Below are 26,385 nucleotides of genomic sequence, written 5' to 3'. Positions count from 1 at the left end.
TTGTTTATCTGGCATTAAGTGCTGATTCACTGAATAAAAATCCTATTTGTAATCCTAAATGTAAAAACATGAGGTGGACAACAGTATGTCAAGTGGAAGTGTAGCTGCCTGAATTCTAAATGCTCTGTCATGAAGGAAAGATCAAAGTCATGGATCAGGCAGGCCGCTGTAAGATACATACACTACAGTTATCCCTCACTCAGTAGGTGTCCACACAGTACGTCTCAATTCTACTGGTGACCTGAGCTGTATGGAATGGAAAACATTGTGGGCAAGACGCAAGATGCTAACAATTTTAAAATCTGAAACTAAATCTGGTAATGGGGCTTAAAAAAAACTCCAACCTCCAGGAAGCTATAGTCAAAATGTCACATGCAGAACAGACAAGCTTTGTTAAATTTAATTTCAGTTGGAACTGACATTGCCTACCAAAAATGTGTTTATTATTGTACAGGAGAAGCATTGGTACTACTCTGGAACATTTGTAATCAAGCCTAAATACCTCACTTTAAAAATAATGAACAGGGCGGCGCCTGTAGCTGTAGTAGGGTGCCAGCCCCATATACCGAGGGTAGCGGGTTTGAACCTGGCCCCGGCCAAACTGCAACAAAAAAATAGCCGGGCGTTGTGGCATGCACCTGTGGTCCCAGCTACTCAGAAGGCTGAGGCCAGAGAATTGTCTAAGCTCAAGAGCTGGAGATTGCTGGGAGCTGTGATGCCATAGCACTCTACCGAGGACAACAAAGTGACACACCGTCTTTAAAAAAAAAAAATTTTTTTTCTAAAAATAATGAACAAGTACACATGAAAAGGATAAGGATGGTGAAGGCTCTAGAAATATAGGCACAAAGGTTGATCAGAGAAAACCTGGCAGAACATAAGATGTGTCTTTAAATGCCTAAAGACAAGCCCTTCATCAAAGCAATGAGACAGTTCCTTAGGACTACAGAATAGATGGTGGATGGATAGATGGTGTCGTAACCTCTTAAAACTAGTGACTTCAGAATTTGGAAAAGGCTTCCCAGAAAAGCAGTAAGTTTCCATTTGGTGACAACAAACGTCCAGGAAGACTAGTTATCCGCTTGTGGCCTGGGGGATGTGGAAAGTTAGGCAGCAGTTACGTACAGGGTAGAAATAAGATGGGAAGATTTCTAAGGTTCATTCACTCTGAACACAGAAGTCAGGCTGAAAACAACTTTCTTTAACTAAATAATGGAAGAACTGTGATCCTAATGTGGCCAGTGATTACTGAAGTGTATCAGGTAAGACAGAGTTCAACAGGTCTGATCTTCAGTCATTTCAGAGCCCAAATAGCTACACCCTTTCCTCCAGCGTGGGAGCAACAGAACAAATGTCTGTGCACCTGTCCTTCAGGACTAGAGAGGCTACTTGTGTACAAAATGTATCCTATTTGTTTTCTCTAAGCACACCTCGATGCCATCAACAAAGGTGAAATGAAATCAACATGAAATAAATAATTTCTGTAACAATTAGTGGTTGTGGTATTGTTTTATTCTTCCCCAGCACATCATAAAAATCACACATGGGCATTTGCTTATACAACAGTACAGTCTAGGAAAACCAATAAAAGGAGAATCTGAACATACACTGAAAGCACGGTCAACAGGCTGTGTGTTGAGCCCTTGTGGGAAACAGTATGGCTCAGTCTGAATTGACAAAGCTATGCTGGAAACTGTTGGGAATTTCCTTCCCACTACATATCTGCTTTTAGACTATAAGTGTAAGGAGAAGAACTGTTTGTATGCATTAGCTACAGCAGGATAATGGCTTACATACGAGTGCTTACCCACATGTAGTTCTCAAAAGATTACTACAGTACTGGCAGAAATATGTACTGCCTTGGAGGAAGACCCAGGGTATGATATTATTCAAGTCAAGTTGTATCAGAGCCAAAGTATTTCACAGGTTTAGCTAAAAAGGACAGAAACTATATAACTTACACATATTTCTCATAAGATTTATCACTGTCCAGAAACAGAAATATTATTCATTATTCTGAAGGCACCATCAAACAAAAAAGGACTGACACACACCATTCGGAATAGAAGCCTCCCTCAGGCTCGGGGCAAACATCCAGAAGCATGTAGTGAGTGTCTCAAGGCTCAGTGCCATTCACCAAGCCACATCGTAGGGCTACTAGGTTGGGACAGTAGGGATGAAAATGTAGGAATGCAAAGTACATACAAATCCCACTGAATGATTAGATGTACATCTGAGTACACGTCTACCATAAACGGAGTTAAATATGCAGGAATAATGATCCGAACCAACAGCATGGAAAGGATTATCAGTGTTTCCACATGCCACTACTTAATCCTGATATGTTCTTGAAGAGGACTAGCCTTGAACTGCTGACTACCTCTCTTTAAAGACATATCCTCCCCCACTCAATTTAAATAATGGCTTTTCCATGGGGGAAAAAAAAATCCCAACAAGGCACTGTGAGCTTTTGGGGATATTGTGTAAGTAGCTCAAAATTAACTACTTATAGGATCTGTATACCAGTACAAGCATTTCATGTCCTTTTTAGATATGCAAACAAGATTACATTAAGGGTTAAAAACATGTTTTATAAGGTGCATGTGGTTTTCATGAAAAATACTGTCAACTGGTAAGATGCCTTAAAAACATACATGTCGCTTACAAAGTCACCCTATTTTTTGTTCCTTTCCCAGCTCAGATTTGGAATTCAGTCTCTGAAAAATGTTCTTAATGATACTTAACGTATTATTTTTCTTCCTTGCTGAAAAACATATATATTCTCCTTTGGGAACCAAAAAAGAAATCTTTTCATGTTCACAGAACTAAAATTACTAAATTCTGTGGTGATTCTTTGGCTTGAGTGTTCTATGCATCAGTGGTCCTTACTCTTGTTTGTTACGGAATTTACTATGGTTAGAAGAGGACAACAGTGTTCCTTCTTTGAGGACCTTACCAGGTTCAAAAGTGAATGCTTCAGGTTCACAGAAGACTAAACACTTCCTAGGAATATAACATTAATTAAAAAATAGCCTTAGCTATAAATGCAAAGAATTTAGTCATAGGTTACACTTGATTATGCTACATCAATAAAATCATGAAAAGAATTATTTTCGTATCAGTGGAAATAAGAAGATGAAAAACTAAAGTTGAAAGAAAAACCCGAGTGTAAACAGAAGAATAAACAGCTTCACACTCCCCTTTGAAGAATAAAAATAAATCTTAGACCCAGGTCCATTTTATTAACAATATGTTTCTATAATCTCTTGACATTATAAGTAATTTTTACAGTTAAATTTCACATTGAAGACAAATACTGTTTGGCTTAGGAGCAGAAAGCTGAGTAACATCCTTTATAGCAGATACTGTATTTCAACAGTTTAAGAAAACCTTTACGCTTTCGGATTTTAGACTCAGTGTATAAATTGTTTCCTTTTCAGCAAACTGAAATTGATAAGAATTGAGGGAATATAATGACATATGGCTCATTTGGGAACAGGAAGCCTAGAACAAAGTCAAGCTTTCATAACTCATAAACCAAAGATGAAACACTCTGAATTCCTCTATCCTAAACTGGTACTGTTACTTTTCACTTTTCCCCACCATGAGCTAAGTCCTAATTAAAGTCAAAGTTGCTGAAGAGTAAATGATAAACCAAGTTATTAAAGTTGTCCTTAATTCCTGTCTCTGTGTTTCTTAAAATAAAGATGAGCTTTCTGCAGCATTCCATTTTGGCTGACTCAAGCGCCAGCACATGCAGTTTGCAAATCGATCTGTATAGTAAATAACTGTTTTCTGATATTTATATGGAATAGACTCAACCAAACCCAGCCCTATTTTGAAAAGCCAAAGGAACACAATTCAACTTAAGATTACAAAGTATCTCTGTTAAGCTACAGTTAAATTGTAGCTATTAAAGAATGTGACAAAGGAAGACTGCTGGGGGCCAACATGCAGAAAGGCATTTTGAAAAATGCAAGCTAGGACTTAGCAGTTATTAACAGAATATTCGGAGGGAGGGGGCTTCCTTGCAACCATTTGTATGTAGGATAGTACACACACTGATGGAAGCTCATCCTTTATTGGGCTTTTGTTTTCAAAATATACAACTAAGCACATTGTAAGGCTTCTAGCTTCATAAATAACTTTTAAGTAATAGTATTATAATTTGTAAGTACTTCGAGGAATTAAGAAAACTCCTAATTCCTCAGAAGAAGAATGAATCTAATCCTCCTTATGTAAAATGATGGGGACAATGAACATGTGACTTCCATGATTCTTACCAAACTAAAAAATGCTCAAGTGATTTATTGTAAGACTAAATTCACTTATGTATTACTATAAATTGCACCAAACATTAAGGCAACAGTTTCTCTAAAGGTCAGTAAAGCCTGTTCATATTGAGTCTCTAGTATTCAAAGCCATTTCTCACTAGCAGCACGTTTCCATTCCCACTGAAACCCCATTCCAAATGTAACATCATCAAATTTAAGTAAAATATTACAAATATGACTAATTTAAGAAAGAGAAGTGTTACACAGTACTGAAAACCAAATAGACTACATATGGGCTTTTAAAAAATTTTAAATAAACTTATTCAAAATGAGTTAAGAAGGCTCACATAATGTTCTCCTGACTTTAGCTTTTATGAAGCCATTTTCATATACTTCAGAAGTAAGAGGCATGGTTTAAGTGCTTCTGTGCATATTCATGAACTCTGTCCTCCACAGACACTAAGTCTATATTGAGGCACCTCCCAGAAGTGGGTGTATAAAAGTGGGGGAAAAGCTTTCTAATTTACTACGTCAGAGCAACAGGGTACCGATGAATGTTCTTATGTTTGAAAATGTTCCCTGTAGAAATGACTCCAACTACAAAATGTAGTTGTTATTATAAAATCAAAGTTGGGAATCCTGCATACACTGAAAAACAAAGACATAAACCACCATTTTCCTTAAGGTTCATGTACAATAGTGAACACAGTTAATTTCAGATGTTACATTTATAGTTTCCTAATAACAAATACAGATTTCCAAGGCTGCTGAAATCTGAACTCTCTGGAAGAGAATGTTGTAACAATCACATGCAAGGGAATGAATCTACTTATGAATCTATTTTATTTTAAAAAACTTCTCAGAAACATGTATATACTTCCAGTGAGATACTAGTACCTTATTAAATTTTGTATTTTGATCACCAATTAGAGAAATTACCTTCATGAATAGATGCATTTTATAAAGCTGAGATTGTTATAATTCTAGAGGCAATTTTCTCATCAAATATCCATTTCAAATATTAAGGGTTTCAAGCAAAGATCTCCTGAAAATTTTAGAATTAAAAATAAATCACCGGGTGGCGCCTGTGGCTCAAAAGGGTAGGGCGCCGGCCCCATATGCTGGAAGTGGCAGGTTCAAACCCAGCCCCGGCCAAAAACTGCAAAAAAAAGAAAAAAATACATCACCAATGAAGAGAGGCAGCTTCTAAAAAATAATTATTTAGTTTTTGTTGTTAAACTAATATTTAATTTTGATTTGCTTACAGATTAAAGTTTATTAGTTTGAGGCCAATTTTAATAGTTAAAAATTATTTATCATTTTGAAGTTTTAAAAATATCATTTTGTCAATTTTAAATTTTCATTTTTCTGGTTAAGGCTATTTCAGATAGAAAAGGTATCAAACTGCCCAAAAATACTTTGGAGCTGTTGCTACACAGAGTGTCCTTTTAAAGGATCATCTGCATTTTGACTTACATTATCTGATCAAATATTAATTTTAAAAAATTATCAAAAGTTAGGTATTGCATTAAGAAAAGAATCCATCTCAAAATGTGAATCATGAACCTTGACAGACAGTGATTCAAAGTAATCATTTCTCTTATTTTAATATCCAGGTTTAAATGTAAAAATGCTTGCTAAATATGATTAATGTCATTATTTAAGAAATAAGATATCTCAAACTTCTGATTATGATACGTGGATATGCAATAATACATTACGTTCTTTTAAAAGTTTAGGTTAAACCAGTAATTCAAAAAGGCATTAAACCATTATTAAAAACTAAATCGACAATTTAATTTTATATGAAAATTTATCATGCTGTTTGAGTTAGTTTAAAAAATAAAGTTGTCACTGAAACTTTTGAGGCTTTCAAATTCAAAAGCCAAATGATGTTTTTTCAGACAAACCATTCTTCCAACTGAAGGCATCATGCGTAAAGACTTCCTTCTGCCCATTGTAGCTTCTTCTGCATCTCAGCAACAAGAATGTGAAATCAGAAACAGCAGGACTCTCAGTTAAATAAAGGTGTTCCTTTCCTGGTAACCCTTGTTCTTCACTTACAATGAATGTTAAGTCATCTTTTCTTACAAAACATACTATAAACGAACTTGGATATAACAATAGGTTATCTCAGTGATACAAAACAGCTCATTTCTCAGAAGAAATAGAAGCAGAGAAAAAGATGTCCCCTAACAAAATAATTTGTATACTGATGATTTACAGTTTTATACCTGTTTAGTAATTTCAAATAAAAATGTAGGCCAAGCACCTTATAAAACCAAAACCATTCTAAATGAACTATTCTCTCTACTCTTTCATGAATATATTCCCTTAATGGCCTAGTCACACTAGAATAGGCTCTTAATAAACATGTATATGTATCACTCCTCAGCGGAATCTCCTTCCCTAGATAACTGCTTCCCAGAATGTTCTTTTAAAAAGATATTAGATGAGCAATAGATGACACCAAAATCTGCCTTTGTTCCCCAAGAGGAAGCATCAATACAAAACAGCTAGCAGCACCTTCCTCCAAAATAACTGACAGTCTTGAACTGCTTGACTAAAATTTGAAATGACAACCAGTTGGGTTGTAAACTGATATACCTACAATGAGAGAGATTTAGAAATACCATCTGTCAATCCATAGATGTAGAAACAAAACAAACTACAGAATGAAAACACACTTATTTTAAATCAACAAACAAATGTAGCCAAAATATAGTCCATGTTATATTTGATTACTGGTATAACCATAGTCGAAGGCTTTTTAAAAAAAAGTGACCTTTTTTTAAACGATACTAATCGATTTATAAAAGGTTTCTGTTTCCAAAGATGTTATTGGGGTCCACATACTCCTTGACAGACTTCAGCATCCCAAAGCCGACATCAGAGATACTTTCCTTTAGCCACTGCTTCCGTAACTTGCCCACTGGAAAAACAAAATCAAAAATGCTTCAATATACACTATGATGCTGGGAACTAATCAATCTTGTGACCATGAGTGAACAAACACTGTGTGATAAATGCTTTTATTCAAAAATGAGAAATGTTTTGCTTTATTTGATTTATTGAGCCCACCAGACTATCAAGCTCATTAAGTCCGATGCTGTCCCAGGGGAAGTCTGTGCTGCATGGTGTCTCCTTTCTCTGTAAACTATGAAATGGAGATTGAAGGAAGGTTGGAGTGAGATTACAGCCCATTCTACAAATAACAAGATGAGAAAAACATGCATTTCAAAAGAACCCATCTCTGTCTTAACTATCAAAATACACCAAGCCTCAAAGAAAATGAAGTTAACTAAAGAAAAACACATAGAGACGAATTTGTTGTTTATACTTAACAAAAATGACAGGACATATATCTTTTAAGTATTTTTATAAGCACAAAAGTTTTAAAAAAATAAGAAAATATAAACCTAGAATAGGCTTAAAAAATCTGGTTATAAAGCTTTCCAGTTATACGGTTTAAATTAAATTTGCACGTTCTCACATAATGGCCACTTTCTTCCTATTAGGTTCCCAGATTTAGAGATTTTTTTAAGGCAGTACATAAATCAAATACCTAATCCTTCTTCATCTTTTGCTTTTATATACCATATACAGTTCCCCTTTTTTTTGTTTCTAGCTCTTGCTAGTTTGTCTGAGAATATGAAGTAACATAATGGTTAGCAGAATAAATTGTATTTGAAAAGGCACTCAATGGAAAACATAACCTTTTCTAAGTAGAACTTTTGTAAGAAAGAGTATGTACTTAACCTGTAAAAGAATTCTGAAGTGCCAACAACATATTTTGGCACTAAAAAGCAAAGCAATATGCTGACTTATCTGTGGCAAAATGGATATAGGTTTCAATTTATAGTTAGGATTATTTGCAGTCAGGACTTCTCAAAACACACACACACACACATTATACTATAATAATTGAATTCAAATGATCATTTTCCACAAATGTTCATTAATGATCCAAAGTCATCAACAGTGATTTAATTGGCCAACTGAAATGGGAACCTTCTTTCATTAAAGTATTCAACTTGTCATTCTAAAATGCACTCCCATTTATCAGGCTATAGTGATACATCATGGTATCCGTCTTTTGGAAACCTTAAATACCATTTCAACCTCAACTCGAACCATCTTTTATATCCAGGTCTCCAGGAAACCATCAAATTGTCATCAGAATAATAAATCATACCCTCAGCAAGCCAAGATATTTTTCTGTGGCTTTTTGAAATAAAAAAAGCATTGTTGGTATTAAGATGGGAGGGAGGACTGAGGTTCAGCAGGAAAAAAATCTTAAACTCACAATGAAAAATTTTGTTTAAGATAGTTCTAAAGCTAAACAGTACAATTCCCTATTCATGCAATCTCTACTACGTAAAAGATGTTCTACAGGACCTCCTACTATGACACTATGCTTCAGCCTCAGTTTTTCACCTGCAAACAGATTAGAATCGGTAGTCTCTTCACCTCTAATACTGTCATTTAAGCACTTTACAAAAGTTAAAAATCAGTCATTTCCAAATTTGCTGTACAAGATTAAAAAAAGGGCAACTATGCTGTGAGTAGTAAAAGTGGCATTACCATATAACTATAAGCTACCCACACTTAGGCAACTCAAGAAGTGAAGAACAGTCAATGCCAGTCTCCACTGTTATCTGTAATATAGTTTCACTGAATGTGTCCTGTGGTTATGGATGTAATTGTCCTGAAAAGACTGCAAACAACTGCTCCAACAAGATGGAGCACATTAGAACCTCAGCAGGATGCCCAACAGCTAGCTTGTCTGTTCGTTTTACACCTCTAGTAATAATGCAATTCCACAAGGAACCGAACCACTGTCTGAGAAGCCACCCAACAGCCACTGCATATTTAATGAAACTGCTCACCAAGGCTGGAAAACAGAAGGTGCTTGGAGTGCATCATTAGTTCTGTCAGAAGGATAATTTACACATCTATCTTGTCAAATTTTCTATGGTTTATACTTTTACAATAATCAATCTAACATACATTTGATTAGTGAACTAGAAAGTAAAAAAAAGGCAGTACAGCCAACAAAGCTGTGGCCCCTCATAAACATATCTGATGAAAGAATTTAACCCCTTGGTGGAACAGGTCTGTTAGCTTCTTCTTCCACTGGTAACAGAATTTGAAGTGGGATTAGAAATCTTGGCTTATATGATTAAAGGAACTAGAAATTTTTGGTTTTTCTTAACAATTTAAGTCAATTACATTGCAAGCTAAGTGTACAAACAAACAGAAAACACTTAAAGTTAAAATGCTCAATGTGCCTTAACAGCAAGACGGTTATTGGAAATAGTTTTCTTTAGATTCTGAAGAACTTCCTGTGGCTGCCTCACATACATCAATAAACTAAACTACAAAACACTATAGGCTTTAATCCTGGGGAACACACTTCAAAGCAGAAGTTTTTATTCCAGTGCTAAATAACAATAATGCCTTTTGTACAATCCTTATTTGTATTAGGCATTCAAAAATTAGCTGACTCTACTGATCTATACACATGTAACACACATGGGTATGCAGCTATATAGTAGTTCCTTAAATATCTGTAGAGCTCATTTTCAGAAAGGTAAGAAATGATAACTCTTTTATATGCTATGCCAAGTTAAAAGAGTGGACAGTGAATAAAGATACCAAAGAACAGGTCACCTAAGACTACTCCAATTTACCTTGTACATGACAGTTATCCACTGAAAAGGCACATGCTACTTACTTCTCTTTCTAGACCTGAATAATCTGATAAAGGGTATTCATGACTACTAACTCAAGTCTTTTGACTTCCGATTTTTTAGAATTATAAACCTAGCCTCACAGTCAACACTACATATACAAAAAGCCAAGTTCATCATCTTTGAAAACAAGACAGGGACCCTCTATTCCACAATTCACTATTATTCTAAATACATAATACCTTACATATTTAAGCCAAGTATTCAAGAGACTGGATGTGTTTTACAAGATACAAAAAAAAGAGCCAAATATTGAACGTTATAGAAAAGAAATTAGGGAAAGGGGAATTCTTGTTTTGCTTAAATTAAAAGTGGAGTTCATCCTTTTTACAATTTTTAATTTCTAGTAATGTATATATAGATTAGAAAAAAAGTTTTTTGTATTCTTCCACGAAGTACAGTGCATTTAAAAAAATCACTTTTGGAACAAAGAAAACAGAAGCTTTCAGGGGCTGTCTTTGAAATCTTAGGCTCATATTGCCCTTCAGATGCTAACAGATCCAAGAGAGAATGCATTTTGTGGTATGATCAAGAGCATGAAAAAATGAACAGACATATTGCAAGGAGCAGAACATGGGGTGGTATTTCGTTTGGATAATGTGGTAGCCAGCCTAGCCACCAAAATTTATCTGGAACTACTCTTTGTGGTTTAAGGACTGAAGATTTGGCAGAAACTACCAAATAGTCTTGAGTACAAAGGAATAAATTTGGGGTTTGCCTGGTCATAGAGATCTCTTTGGCTAGTAAGTTTTAACTTTTAGAATCAAAAATATTATACATGTAGCTGAAATAAAAAATTGTGAAATAGGCCATACATTTAGATTATTTCGATTATTGAAACTAAAGCTCAGTAGTAGAATTTAGCCATAGCCAAAGCAAAAAGGACCTAACCATTATTATAACAACTATATTTTGAGAGTTTAAGTTTAAACATCCTGGATACCTTAGCACTATTCTATGGATAAGATTTTAAAAAGAAAATCTACTTAGCTGCTTACATGAGTGACCTGAGGACTGACTGTGTATTTCAATGTTTAATTCATCTAATCAAACTATGGGTGGGTTAGTAAGGAACTAGTGCTTAGCGGAACATCCAGCCCTTTCCCAGATGAGGTTCCGACACCCTGGAATTTCTTAAGTACTGATGAGAACAGAGAATAACAATGGGAAATTTCTACTCTTTGAGTTACATGGTGAGCTAACCATGATAATGTTTCTTTAGAGGAAGTTTTCAACCTGCAAAGAGAATTTAGTTGTCCATTTGCTTGTCCAGAAAGCACGTTTTAGTTGGTCTTGGTGGAGGTGTGTGCTTAATGTTAGCCAAGAGATCTCAAACTTAGGATGCAAACATCCAATCTTTAAGGAATATGAGATGGGACTATAGATTCCTTAAGGAATAAATTTAATGCTCAGTGGATACTAAAAGTCATATTTGATTTCATTAAGTCATCTGGCTTATTTTCTACTAATGAAAATTCCAATATCATGATGACAAATTCATGGATACCAAAGATTTTAAAGCAATTTAAATGATAATATTTTTCTTGAATCAAAAATATCAGTTCCCTTCATGCTACAATTTTATCTATATAGTTTATAAAATAGCTATTTTCAAACTATTCTGTAGTAGCTAAGATAGGAAAAGGTATGTCAGAGAACCTCAAGCGTTCAATTCCTTCAGTTCCTCTGGGACTCTGAGCTCTATCAGTGGTTCTAAACTGGGGTGATTTTGTACTCTATTCTACCGCTGAGACATTTAGCAATATCTAGAGACATTTTTGGTTGTCATAACTGGGCAATGTTACTGACATCTACTGGTCAGAAGCCAGGATGCAGCTAAACATTCTAAAATCCAAAAAAAAAAAAAAAAAAGCCACTCGCACAGGGCGGAGATTTACCCAAAGGGGTTAACAGTGTTCAGAATGAGAGATCCTGGTGTCTGTATGCTTCCAAACGTCTATTTCTAGGAACTCAAACATTTCCACACAGGTGACATACATTTACTGTTCTAACCAATTGGATTTGACTTATTGCCATCTGCAGGGTAACCTTACTCTAAATTTCAGGTCACTTATAAGTTGAGAGAAACTCTGGGAAAAGTAGTAGACAGAAGTTACACTGTGAGAACATTAACCATTAATGACAAATGCTACTGTACTTTAAAAGTTAATACCCAAAGATTTGAATCTAATATCCACTGAAGAAAAGTTTTAAGTCATATTTTGGGGACTCTTTCTCTGATCAATAGGTAAAAATATATACAGGTTGTGTATTCTTTACCTTAAATGCTTGAGATTAGAAGTATTTCAGAGATAGCTTTTTTTTTTTTGGATTTTAGAATATTTACATGTACATAATAAAGTATCTTGGTATGGGATCTAAGTCTAAACATGGAATTCATTTATGTTTCATATATATCTTATACACACAGCCTAAAGGTAATTTTATGCATGAAACAAAGTTTTGGCTGTGTTTTGACTGTGACCTGTTATATGAGGTCATATATGGAACATCCCTTTGTGGCATCATGCTGATGCTTAAAAAGTGACACATTTTGTGTTTTGGATGAGGGGTCCCTAACTTGTACAAAATAATACTCCACAGCACTGACCAATGGGACATTCTGTAATGATAGAAACATTTTATATCTCCACTGTTTAATACAGTAGCCACTAACTGAACATAGACTACCTGGAATACTACTTCTGGGATTGGCTTTTATTCACCCAAATTGTAAATTTTATTTAATTAATTTAAATTTAAATAGCCACATATAGCTTACTGGCTTGTGTATTACACAGCAAAGCTATGGAATAATATTAGAAATAAATTTTACCTATCGTAACTTTTACAAAATTTTTATACTTGAAAACATCTATTGGGATTAACTCCTGATCACATAAAATTTAAAAGTTAATTATCTTGTAACAATAAAATAATGAAGTACCGGCATTCTCAGACTAACAAATATCTTACTTGTAAGAGGCTTAAACATAAAATTTGGGGGAAGAAAAAAGTTTTCTTTGGAGGTCCATAGAGAAGTAGTAGTATTCAAGCCACCCATACTTTTCTGGTGATACGCCTGAGCCTGGAAGCTACTACTGATAAAGCACGTGTTAAGAGACAGCAAACACAATGTTGTCCCTGAGCTTTTTTGTCTTGGATTTGGCATCTAAATTTGCACAGGTGAGACAGGGCAGGGATCAGTGAATTCTTGCTGTAGACTTTCGTTTCAACCTGTGATATGGCTGAAATAGATTTTAATGTTCAGCTAAATTATGGCTTAAACTGGCTTTTACAGTCTGTTCTTAGAATCTGTTTACAACATTGCTTCAGTGGAAATTATTATAATCATCTTATAAATTTTGTGAGAAAAGGCCAGTCGAAGGAAACCAAAAAAGTGAATGGGCAAAACAAACTTTCTATCTAATGGTAATCTGCTAAGTTTCAATGTTGGAAAGGCTATATTCATTTGATGGCTATCAAAAGAACAGGAGATGGACAGTGACACAGTCGAGATATACAACAGTTCCACCACACAGGCATCCCAGTGTTGCCTGTTTATACTGTAGCATACCCTCTCTAGCCCCAATTCCTCAAAACCACTCATCTGTTCTTTACTTTTATAACTCCATCATTTCCAAATGTTACAGAAATAGAATTACACAGTACGTAAGTTTCTGGGATTGGCTTTTATTCACCCAAACATAATTCCCTGGAGAGTCATCCAAGTTGTTACATGTATCCAGAGTTTGTTTCTTTTTATTGCTGACTAGTATTCCATGGAAAGTCATGGAAAGTTTGTTTAGCCATTCACCAACTGAAGGATATCTACATTGTTTCCAGTTTGGGGCTGTTATGAAAATTCATATACAGGTAGTTACATAACATACATTTTCATTTCTCTGGTACAAGTGCTCAAGCATGCATTTGCTAGGTTGAGTGTATTTTCCAAAATGGCTATACCTGTTTACATTCCCACCAGCAAGGTAAGAGTTGTTCAGTTTTTCCACATCCTTGCCAGAACTCGATACTGTCACTATTTCTTATTTTAGCCAGTCTGAGAGGTGTGGAGTGATATCTCTTACGGTTTACATTTCCTTAATGGCAAATGATGCTGAACATCTTTTCATGTGATTATTTGCTATCTGTATTTTCTTCAATTTTTGCTTCCTGTCTTTTGCCCATTATCTAATTAAAATGCTTTCTTTTTACTACTGAGCTTTAATAGTTATTTATATCTAATATATATGTCTTATTAGATATGTGGTTTGCACTCATTTTCTTCCATTCTGTAACCTATCTTTGTATCCTCCGAATGGCGTATTTCCCAGAGTAAAAGTTTTCAACTTTGATGAAATCCAGTTTACCAATTTTTTTTCTTTTATGAATTATGCTTTTAGTGTCCAGTCTAAAACCTGAAGATTTTCTCCTACTTTTTTTCCTAAAAGTTTTATAGTTTTATGTAAGTATGGGGTTTGGGTCTTTTTCGTTTTTTTTTTTTTTTTTTTGCCTATGGATATCCAATTTCTCCAGCATAATCTGTTGAAAATATGTTTCCTCAATTGGAAAATGATTTGTGAAAATCACTGGACACAGATGTGTGGGTCTGTTTCTGGCTTCTCTTTTCTGTTTCACTGGTCTCCGTGCCTTCCTCAAATACCACACTGTCTTGATTATGGTAACTCTATCATAAGTCTTTAAGTCTGGTACATAGTAGATTGATTGCTCTCAGTTTATTCTTTTCTTCAAAATTGTCTTAGCTATCTAGTTCCACTGCTTTGACATATGTGTTTTAGAATGTTTTCTATATCTACAAAAGTCTTACTGATATTTTGATTAAAAATGCATTAAATACACAGATGGATTTGAAAGGAACTGATATCTTTACTATGGTGGCAGTTTTCTACCAACCTATGAATGTCTCTTCACTTAAGTCTTCTTTGATTCCTTCCATCAGCATTCTTTAATTTTCAGAACACAGATCCTATAATATATTAGATTTATGACTATTGCATTTTCCTTAAAGCAATTATAAATGGCATCATATTTTAAATTTTGGTCTCTATATATTAACTGTTAAAATACAGAAATACACAACTGATTCTTATGTGTGAGCTTGTTATCTTGCTTACTGTTTTTATAAATTCTTTGGGATTTTCTACATAGTCATGTCATCTACAAATAAGGACAGTTTCATTTCTTCCAATCTGTATGCTTTTTATTTCACACTACAGGTTAACAAATGGCCCCAAATCTGATCTTTTGCTCAGCTTCTTCCAAGTAGTCTCCTTTTACTCTTAATATTTCTAATAATATTAAGTTCTGTTAAGACCACCAAAAAAGCTAAGAGCAACTGCCCCATGACTGTAATGGGAAATCATTTTGGTTAGGTAAAGATAACCAATATTTGAACTAAAGCTGGTTATATTTATTTAAGCAAGGTTTTTTTACATCTTGACAAGAACTTAGGTATAATTTTAGGAAATGAACAATTTGAAAACTTAAGCCATAAATTGAAATTAAATACATAGCTGACAAACTCTGCTATTTAAACTGACCAGCTCGTCAGTCACAAAAACAAGCACTATGAAGATTAAGTTAAGTAGGCTTTATATTTCCGATAGCCTCCAGTTCCAGACTACATCTGTTTTCTTTGATACACAAAACCAGAGTTAAAATAGCTCCATTTATCACAGCATGATTGTAGGCAGACAAACCAGCCTGTCTGCTTCCAGATAGGGAAAGCAACTGTTATTAATCACAATTACAGGTCAAACCCTCTAAGAGAAATTGCATCAATATTCTCCCAGCCCTCAGCCCTTCTGCTCTGAAACTAAAAAATGGTACCAAGAGTGTCAGAATACTGCCTGAAGGTCAGTAAGTAAAGATGCTACTTATGAGGTCAACTTTTAAGTTCAGGGAGGAAATTAAGGAAAATCTTTTCTATACATAAATGATCGCTCAAAAGCTCTAGTACTGAATAAGTTTAGCAGGGCCATTAAACACATTATTTAAAATTTATAGAAATGGTTTCTTCTTTATGAAACTATACTACGTAGTACTGGATGTTTGAAATTTATAAATTAGATAGTTTATTTTAAACAGAGAAGCTGATTTTTGCTGGATTGAGCTGGTTGCCTCCTGCTGTTGTGGAGGGGCCCTCTTCTTCCTGGCTTTGGATCTTTTTACATTTGGGATTTTACTTAGATACTTAACTCTTAGCCTTTTTTTCCCCCCTTAAATAGTCCAGCTCCTTAAGTTTTCTCCTCTTTCTCAATAACGTCAGTGTGGATCCACTGCGTCCCCAAAGGTCGCCTTGCTCTGAAGCATCTGATTCTAGTGACTCTTCTCCAATGCCTGTGACTTGTGGACCTGAAGAAAATCATCCATTTGGGAGCACCCCAGAGCTCGGTGGTTAGTGCACCAGCCACATGCACCGGGGCTGGCGGGTTAGAACTTGGCCCAGGCCTGCTAAACAAAAAAAAATAGTTGGGCATTGTGGCAGGTGCCTGTAGTCCCAGCTAGAGAGTCCCAGTCTCTCTAGTAGAGAGGCTGAGGCAAGAGAATTGCTTGAGCCCAAGAGTTTGAGGTTGCTGTGAGCTATGAGTTTGAGGTTGCTGTGAGCTATGACACTAAAAGCACTCTACAGAGGGTGACAAAGTGAGACTCTGTTTCAGTTTTTAGAAAAAAAAAGGAAGAAAAAGAAAATCATCCATCTTTGCCAATGTCTTCTAGTGAGATGACCCACACAGAGACTGCCTCTCCTCTTCCTTCCTCCATGGATCTGCTGACTCAGGACAGCTCTGATTGTTCCAGTAGTCTCAAAGTAAAACTACCTACTTGTAGAGAAGAGTGCAGTGAAGAGGGAAGATAAGGTCCAGGTCAAGAAACAGAAGACCAGGGCGGTGCCTATGGCTCAAGGAGTAGGGCGCCCGTCCCATATGCCGGAGGTGGCGGGTTCAAACCCAGCCCCGGCCAAAAACCAAAAAAAAAAAAATAAATAAATAAGTAAACATAACCATTAGAAAAAAAAAAAAAAAGAAGGAAGAAACAGAAGACCAGAACCATGTTCTCTATGATCCAGCAGTGTATATTCAGTGACAGATTTCAGAGACAGAAATACCTCAGCCTCCAGCAGATCTAAGAACTTTCCAACATCCTGAACCTCAGCTACAACAAGTTAAGACCTGGTTCCAGAACCAGAGAATGAAATCTAAGAGGTGGCAGAAAAACAACTAGCTAAAGAAGAGCAACGGTATCACTCAAGCTCAGAAAGCCTCAGCACACACAAAATACTCAGGCCTCCACTCCCCATATACCAGGTGTGCCTGATGAACACAACTGGACGCCTTTAAGGTGCAGCAACCCAACCTAACGCGATCAAACCTGGAATAGCCCGTCTTGGAGCAACCATCCCTGGACCAGTCAGATCTGATGCACCCAAGCCCAGAACAATCCCTTCCTTAACTGTGGAGGGGAACTTTTACAGATCTGCTGGCAGTTTCAGAATTTTCTTGCCAGTGCCTTGGAAGCTGCTAGAGAAACCCACAATGTACTATAATAAACCACTAAGTATTTTAGCTCCCCACAAACCATGGATTCATTTCTAAATCACTCAATGAACATGCACCCTGAAGATGTGTAAAGATGGGTATATTACGCAGTTTCAGTGTGGGCAATGGATGAACCCTTTCCTTTCCAGTAGGACGTTCTTATTTTAGAGCTAAGTATTCTGCCTCTATTCTGGCTCTCAGTGTGCCTACTGCACGACTGGATTCTAATCAGAGGTTTCAATACCTTGGCTGCTATGGACAACAGATAGAAGACGATCTTGGCTACAAAGAAGTAGTTATAATGCTGGTTTCAACAGCTTTAGGGTTTAGAATCTAACTTCAAGAATGGGAAGTAGAAAGTACAAAAATGTGTGAAGGATTATTCCTACTTTCTGGGAGTGGGAGGTTTTACCCTTTTTTTTCCTCGCAAATGAATACTTGGAAGGCAAGGGCATTTTTATTTTTATTTCAGATTAATATGAGGGAACAAACCATTAGGTCATATAATTTACACATGAAAGGTGAAAGTCAAGAGTTGTGGCCCTACACCCAGGGAAGGTGCCAGGTGGGTGGGAAGCTACTGAACCCCTTCTTCCCCCTTCCTGAATTTGATTGGGACTTTCTCACGTGGCTCTCTGATTGCTGGTCTTCTGGTTTCAGGCTGGTATTGAGGGCTTGTGAGGACTGTTTTTCCGTTCTTGTGATATTTAGGAGAGGGCTCCCCAAATTCCTCCAGGTTGTTACAGGGCATGCAGAGTCTCCATCCTTTTGGGGGATGCATGGTGTTCCCTGGTGTGCACATGCCTAACGTTGTTTGTTAGTCCATTCATGTGCTCAGGAGCACCTGGGTGGTTTCCACAGCTTTGCTATTGTGAACTGTGCTGCTTTGGGCATTTGGATACAAATGTCCTTATGGTCTTTTTTTATTTTGGGTAGATACCTATTAGTGGGATTGAGTAGTCACTATACATCTACTTTTAGTTCTCTGAGGAATGGGAGGCTTTACTTATTAAAAATCTCAATTGTCCAGGTGGAGTGTTAGCTAGCATGCACTTCATGGAGCTCCTCTGTCCCTCTTGGCTCTGTGTTTCACCACACCCCCTAATGTGTTCATAACTCTAAGATTTGTAGAAAGGTGTGTTGTATTTGGCTGCATCGTGATGACATCAGTACCGTTTGCCTGGCATAAGTGCAAATAAATTAAATTCATTTTACCTATAGTTGTCTACCCTGATTTTACCCAGTGTTTCAATAAGTAAAAATATGGTTTTAAAAAAAGTAATAGAGAAGCTATTATGAATATAGATAATTTTTACAGCAAATTTCACAGCCAATAGTGTGAAAGAATTTTATTTTTCTTTCACACAAATTGTATGACACCTTCCTTTAAAGGGCAACCAACTGCAAGTTATAGATGAAAATGTTGTCCCATATCCTTGGCTCAAATAAATTGTAACCGGTTTTCAATGGTTAAGTCAAGAATTTAAGAATATAAACCTGAGCTCCACCTGGTGATGTCTATTGCTATTATTAAAATTATTTCAAAACTACTATTTTGTAAGCACCTACAATATGCAAGGCATTTACGTGGTTTACAAATATCAGTTAAGTCTTACAACAAATCTATGAGGTAGGGACTATTAGTCCTATTTGCAGGTGAGAACAGGGCAGGTCAGAGAAATTATTTTCTGAAGGTCACACAGATAGTTAAGTACAGAGGCAGGAATTGAATATAAATTTGATTCCAAAGCCCCTCAAATTTATAATTAAGATAATTTTTGAATGGAACCTTATATACTTAATCATCTGTGGAAGAGCATTAAAGTACCTGGTGATATGGAGTTGCAAAGAAATATATTATTTGACCTTACTTCTCCACTAAATAATTGATTCTGTTAATATACTTTTCCAGAAATATTAGGGAATAAACTGAACCTTTCTGTAGTTAAATATTGACACTATATTCAAATAAGACCTGGTTATTAAATATTTGAAGCTAAATTAGCAATATGACCATTGCCATTCTAATATGAAAGATTCAGAGCTTTTAAGAATTTGCAAAATTGCCCCAAATTCTGTGAGCACGTGGGCATGCACCTCTTCACTCACTTAACCCATTCACTGAGTATCTACTCTTAAAACTATGCAAAGCAGCCAGTTCTAGGGACTGGGAAATGTAGAGACAAACAAGATGAACTCAATGAACTTAATTCAAATGGGGAAGACAGAAACCACATAAGAGAGCAGGAAAGACACCTCTAAGAAGGCGACATCTTAGATCTAAATTACATCAGAGATCTAAATGATGAAAGTGAGCTGTACAAGTATTTGGGGAGAAGAATGAGAAAAAGAACATTAGAAAAAGAGGGAACAAATAGTAAAGGCTTTGGGGAAAGAAAATGGTATGTTTGAGAGTAGCAAGAAGGCCAAAGCCTTTACAGAGAAAAAAGTACTCAGAGATGAGACACAAAGATGGATATGCTATGTACCAATAATATTGCAAAAGATCCTGATAGTAGTTTGGATTTTATTTTGAATGCAAGGAATTTTTTAAAAGATTACTCTGGTAGCAAGAGAAATGAGATTAGAGGAGCAGAATGGAAGCATTCAGACCCATCAGGGGGCTACTGACGGAGAAGACAGTGATTTCAACTAGGGTGGTGGTAGGAGAGGTGCTATCTTTTGGTACCTGGGAGTCATCAGCAGATACGTGGTCTCTAAGTTGTGGAACTGAGATAATCATTAAGGAAATGAGTGAATGCAGAGGAATGAAGGGATATGGGCTGAGCCCTTGCACACTTCAATAATTAGCAGTTTGGAAGAGGAAAAACTAGAAAATGGAGACATCTTCATTTTATCAGCATAACTGAAGTATATTTCGTATTCAGCCTTTACTTGGTTTCTTTTTCTAAGCATTAGAGGAAACCAGATAGCTTAGGGTTTGTTTCCATGAAGTCATATTTTTGACCACATAGAAACTAAAATGAGAAACAGGACAGAAATAAAAGATTTCTATTTAAATGAAATATAACCTCTCAATAAGTTAATATGCACTCAAACCATATTCAACTTTATGCCAAAAATTTCTAGCAATAAATTATTTCACTAAACTTGCATTCTTCAACAAATAAAAGCCTACAAGCTGAAAATGTACATAAATTATACAAATAGTTTTACTGTAACATGATCTGACTTGCATTTGTTTTATTTCATATATTACGAACCTACAATCAGAAGTGTAAAAACAAAGAGAAAAGTGACTTATGAGCGTGGGCAAGAATTGAGAAAAAAACGAAAATATCTATGATGAGGAAATTAAAATTTTGATTCTTTCTGTTCACCTGTTTCATCTGACACAGGGCAAGTAATTAGTTTTAGACAATGTCAAAATTAAAACAAGTTTTAAATTTTAAAATAAAAACGGTGAGATATAACATTTCTTTTCATATTCATTTTTAAAATTAATTATGTGTCTCTTTTCAAAGCTTATCAGTTTCAATCTCTTCAGCTTTTACTTATTTCACATATTTTAGTTTTTGGCCAGGGCCGGGTTTGAACCCACCACCTCCTGTATATAGGGCCGGCGCCCTACTCCTTTGAGCCATAGGCACCACCCTTATTTCACATATTTTTAGGCTTTTAATTCAGAAGACAGGGATACTGAGGCAGGAAGAAATGAATGCAAATTAAAATTCTGGCACTAACGATTATTGCTGATGTTTTGGGTAGTTACTTTATACTCAGAATCTGTGTCTTCACTTAAAAGACAGAAATAATATCTACTCCACTCCATTTGGAGCATGATTAAAGGAGAGTAAGCTATTCAGAGAATCTAGCAAACATTTATAGATTTATAAATATTATTTTCCTTTATTATTCTATCTCCCTTCTCTGCATTGTTTCAACATCTATACTGTTTGCATATTTATTAAAATCACGTTTTCAGTTCTTTTCAAAGAAAAGGGTAGACTTTTGCCTTTGTTGAAGTGGTGATATAATCCTAGGAGTTTTAATTAGTAGCTTTTGAAATACCATTATTTTATTTCTTCTGGACTATAAGGCCCTTAGGGGAAGAGCTGTCCTTCTGTGGAACCCTATGGTCTAGCAGGTTGGTAATATTTACAATAAGGAAAACAGATTACACAACATTAAAAGGCATTAAACATACTTTATTATCAAAAATTTAAAGGAGCTAATTATATTATTTGCTTTGTGCTCAAAAATTGAATTTTTTTTTTTTTTTTTGATAGAGACAGAGTCTCATTTTATCACCCTTGGTAGAGTGACATGACGTCACACAGCTCACAACCTCCAACTCCTGGGCTTAGGCAATTCTCTTGCCTCAGCCTCCCGACTAGCTGGGACTATAGGCACCCTGCCACAATGCGCGGCTATTTTTTTGTTGCAGTTTGGCCGGGGTCAGGTTTGAACCCGCCACCCTCGGTATATGGGGCTGGCACCCTACCCACTGAACCATAGACACCGCCCTGTGCTCAAGAATTGAATCATCATTTCCTTAGAGATTAAGGCTTACAGTTTTCAACTTTTTAAAACCTGTATCTCTGTATGTTCATTAATTTGAGGGACCATTACCTTAGCTTTCACAAATAAAAATCAATTTCAAATAAATCTGTACTAGAGTTGTTTAATTCTCTTATTTTAAATTTGTGTACACAATAGACTCTACCCACAGGACTGTAATAACTGGTCAACATATGGTGGTAGTCAACAAAAGGATCTAGGTCTACTGTACTGCTGTGTACATGTGGTGCATGTCTAGTCTATGAAAATTAGGTGAACTTAAGGAGGTGGGCAACTATGGAGGTTCTACTGTATTTCCTTTTTTCTGTAATGAAAACTTTACAGACATATTATTCCAAAAATGTTTCTGCAGACTCTGTTCAAGACTACCAAGGAGCTCTCAGTTTCTGGGGCATGTCTGAAATAGAAACATCAGCAGTTCTCACATACTATACTTTCTGCATCTCACAAACAGACACTCCCGGAGGGACATGAATATCCTCAGAGATCCTAAAGAAGTAAAGAGTCAGGGCAGCGCCTATGGCTCAAAGGAGTAGGGTGCTGGCCCCATATGCTGGAGGTAGCGGATTCAAACCCAGCCCCAGCCAAAAAAAAAAAAATGCAAAAAAAAGAAGTAAAGAGTCACTGACCAAGGAAAACACTCTTGGTTTTTTTCCTCTGCATTGTTTGAGGTCATTTGGTCATTTCTAATTTCTACAGAATTTCTGACACTTTGCTTGAGTGAACTGAGAACATCATCCCCAAATTAAGGATATAGCTCATCTAATAACTAATTACCTAAATGACCTTGATTTCCTCCTTATACACATGATCCAGTTATTATCACCCTCTGGTAGAATCATCTCTCTCCCATATTTACGATTATAAACACAGAGCCCACGTTGTCTGACTTTAAAGGAGAAGATACACTGTTAATTGCTGGCATGTACCAAAGAACAAAACTATTGGTTACAAAGGAAAATTTTTAAGTTTTTTTTCAAACAGGTAATTACAGCTAAATTATTTTGCTTCCTTTCCCACCATACAATCAATTTAGAAAAAGAACATAAAATACTTCATATTATGTATTTTTTTAAAAGTTCCTTACATATTAAGAGTCATCCTGAAATAGAATAAAAGATTTAATTAAAATCATATATACTACCTTTCTGAACTTTTAAAAGGAAGAGACTAAAATCTAAGTAGCTTCATGAAATACTTCATGTTTTAATTTCCAAAATGAAGTTTAGACTTTCAGACTAATCAGAAGCTTTTAATTCTACTTAAGAGGTTTCTAAATATCCATTTCCCCCCTTCTTTATTTCTGTCATTCTAACATTCCTTAGAATGTGCATCAAAGGAAAGAATAATAAATAGAAAAAAGAATTCAGTTTAATGCTTACCAGCCAACTAAGTTAAAAATTTATTTGTACAGGTTAAAAGAACAGTAAAATGACAGCAAAAGATTAAATTGATCTTCCCAATGATATTGGGAAATATCTTTCTATTTCATTCATCTACATTAGCAATCTTTTCCAGGTCTGGTGACAAGAAAGTCACAGATACAGACCCTATACAGTCCACTACCTTTTCCACCAAAATTCTTTGATTCATTCTGCACAAATGTATGAAGGGCTAATGGGATGAATCATTGTTGTAGATGCTAGTGATCAACCACAAACAAAACAAAAATCCCTATCTTCATGGATTCCCACTTTCCAGTAGGAAGAGATAATCTTAAGGAGTACAAGTACACAGATATCAGATAAATGCTCTGAAGGAAAATAAAATAGGAAAAGAAGGATATGAAGAGTCCAGAGAAGGCATAGGAACTGAATTTTTTAATTTATAAATAAATAAATTTATTTTGATGCTCCTTCCTAAAAAAATGTCTCTACCATTGTATTTCCCTAAGCATCAAATTATATTGAAGAATAGATTATATTAAGGACAAATTTCTGTTATAGAGAATAGATAACCTTTAAATTACATTAAAAATTTTTAGTGACAAAAGAATCATTGTCTAAGTTTTAAAAAGATCACTTCGGCTCGGCACCTGTAGCACAGTGGTTATGGCATCAGCCACATATACCAAGGTTGGCAGGTTTGAACCCAGCCGTGGCCAGCTAAGCAACAATGACAACTGCAACAAAAAAATAGCCAGGCGTCGTGGCGGGAGCCTGTAGTCCCAGCTATTTGGGAGGCTGAGGCAAGAGAATCGCTTACACCCAAGAGTTGGAGGTTGTTGTGAGCTGTGACGCCACGGCACTCTACCCAGAACAACAACTTGAGACTCTGTCTCAAAAAAATAAATAAACAAACAAACAAATAAATAAATAAATAAAAAGATTACTTCATATTACTTTCATAGCCTGCGGTAACAAAAGCAGATATATCCAAATATTTATTTGATGATGTGATAAATTCTCAGATAAAACCTGATACTCACCAAAACGACCATCAAGCAGTAACAGTATTAAAATCTTGAAAAAAAGATTTTTTCGAATCCTATCTTAACTTGCTGAACTTTGGGTAGGCATAATAAATAGCTGTTCAATATATAGTAGAACTACTGTCCAGCTACATTCCAATAGTGGCTGAAAAGCATTTGTGTGGGGTTTTCTTCCCCTTTAAAAACTTTTGCTGTAATGGTCAAATACCTCCCAGACAAGCTGGGCTATTCTCTAGTAACATGAAGTCCTGGAGAACTCAGAAGGCTGGCTAAGTTCCATGTCTAGGAAGGCCTGTCAAAGTAAGCTTCTTGTGGTTACTACCACAACCTACATTCCCACTTCAGTGACATCTAGTCTACAAGACAAAATCTTTGAGAAATCCCAAGTGCTCTCAAATTACTCACATCATGACTCCTTCAGCATGTTATTGAACCAAATATTTTCAAAAGTGAGAATATTAGAATTCTGCTGATGAAAAGAATACCTCCATGGTGATGTGACAGGCTCCCTCCATTGGCGAGGATTTCTTCTCTAGCAGCTGCCTGTATTTGGAAATAACAAGCAAGTCGGTGCTACTTTGGAGTAAAAGAGTAAGATCCAAATCCCAAAGGAAGCCCATATTTCCCACATTAAATAATAACCTAGCAGCTCAATTTTCCTCTCTTAGGTTAACTATTTATAAACCAATTAAAATATGCAGCCTAGCTTTTTGTTTTTTTCTAGTGAACAGTCATAAAAACCACTTGATATGCTAGAAGAAAAAAGGCAAAATGACCAATTCAGCCACGAAATTGTTAATAATAATAAATAAAAAGTTATAAATTCAGAGTCAGGTTCTACCTTTCAGTAACCATCTCATTATACCAATAAAGCATAAGTGACCAATACTTGTTAATTGCTTCCTGTATGTCCAGAAAAATATCAAGTAATTTCCCTATAGGATCTCATTATTTTCACTACAGTCTTGTGGAATAAATACTCCCACTTTACAGATAAAGAAAATGAGGCTTAAACAGGTTAATTTATTTGCCTAACATCACACAGTGGGATGAGAGTCAAAATTACTTACAAAGCTATCACAGACCAACCATAGTGCCCTCATGGAGGACATTTTGAGGGTGATGAATATATTCATTATTTTGACTGGGGTGCTGGGTTCATAAGCATAGTGTATACTTATGTCAGAACTCACCACATTGTATACTTTAAATATATATAGTTTACTATATTTCAATGATACCTCAAAAAAAACTTTACAAAAAAAAAGATGAGATAGAAAGAAGGGTGCCAACCAAACCTTGTCTATGGTTTGGGTCTAAAAGTGTGCCACTGAAATTACCTTGTAATACTGTCTTTGGCAGGCATGCAAAAGAGTTAAAATAAATAAATAAATAATAACAGCTGAGATTTTAAGAAACCTGAGCTTCCCAGAGGATCCTCTTTTCTTCAACTCCAGGCATAACTTGTAATGAGAAATATTGGCCATCAATAGAAGGCTTTACAAAAATTAGCAGCTTAAGATCACTTAAAAAATGTATTAAAAACTGCTAGCTAATGAACCTAAATCACTTACACAGAGCTTTGGATACCAAACAAAAAAGACAAACTTAGAATAGTATTTCAGCAACAGACCAAGAGCATTAGGACTGCTGACCTCATCAGCAGCTACCACTCAGAGACAGGTGGGCTGCCAAAGTGATGTCCTGTAGCCAGAAGAATACCCACTGTTCTTAAATTTAATCAGCTATTTTGTATCATTAAGTAACAACCACAGAATCAAAAGCTAGGCACATAGTATACTAATTTTAGACTCACAATTCAATATATA

The 26,385-nt window shown here is 35.7% G+C and overlaps 1 protein-coding gene and 1 pseudogene across 1 annotated transcript in view; one reads left to right on the top strand and one right to left on the bottom strand.

The window, feature by feature from the left end:
- Positions 1-1,493: 1,493 nt before the first annotated feature.
- The window catches only part of AGPS (alkylglycerone phosphate synthase), a 145,347-nt gene continuing 120,455 nt past the window's right edge, over positions 1,494-26,385 (bottom strand). Inside the window, exons 19-20 of the mRNA XM_053597450.1 lie at positions 25,042-25,099; positions 1,494-7,206 (exon numbers count right to left, since the gene is read on the bottom strand). Coding sequence (XP_053453425.1) covers positions 7,085-7,206; positions 25,042-25,099 — 180 coding nt within the window. The 3' untranslated portion in view covers positions 1,494-7,084. The remainder of the gene's footprint in view (positions 7,207-25,041; positions 25,100-26,385) is intronic.
- LOC128590403 (homeobox protein NANOG-like) lies at positions 13,984-17,385 on the top strand (annotated as a pseudogene).

Source organism: Nycticebus coucang, chromosome 7 (assembly GCF_027406575.1).
Source record: "Nycticebus coucang isolate mNycCou1 chromosome 7, mNycCou1.pri, whole genome shotgun sequence".
NCBI lineage: Eukaryota > Metazoa > Chordata > Mammalia > Primates > Lorisidae > Nycticebus > Nycticebus coucang.
The sequence above is the reverse complement of the archived record's forward strand: the minus strand, read 5'-3'. Positions and strand labels throughout refer to the sequence as shown.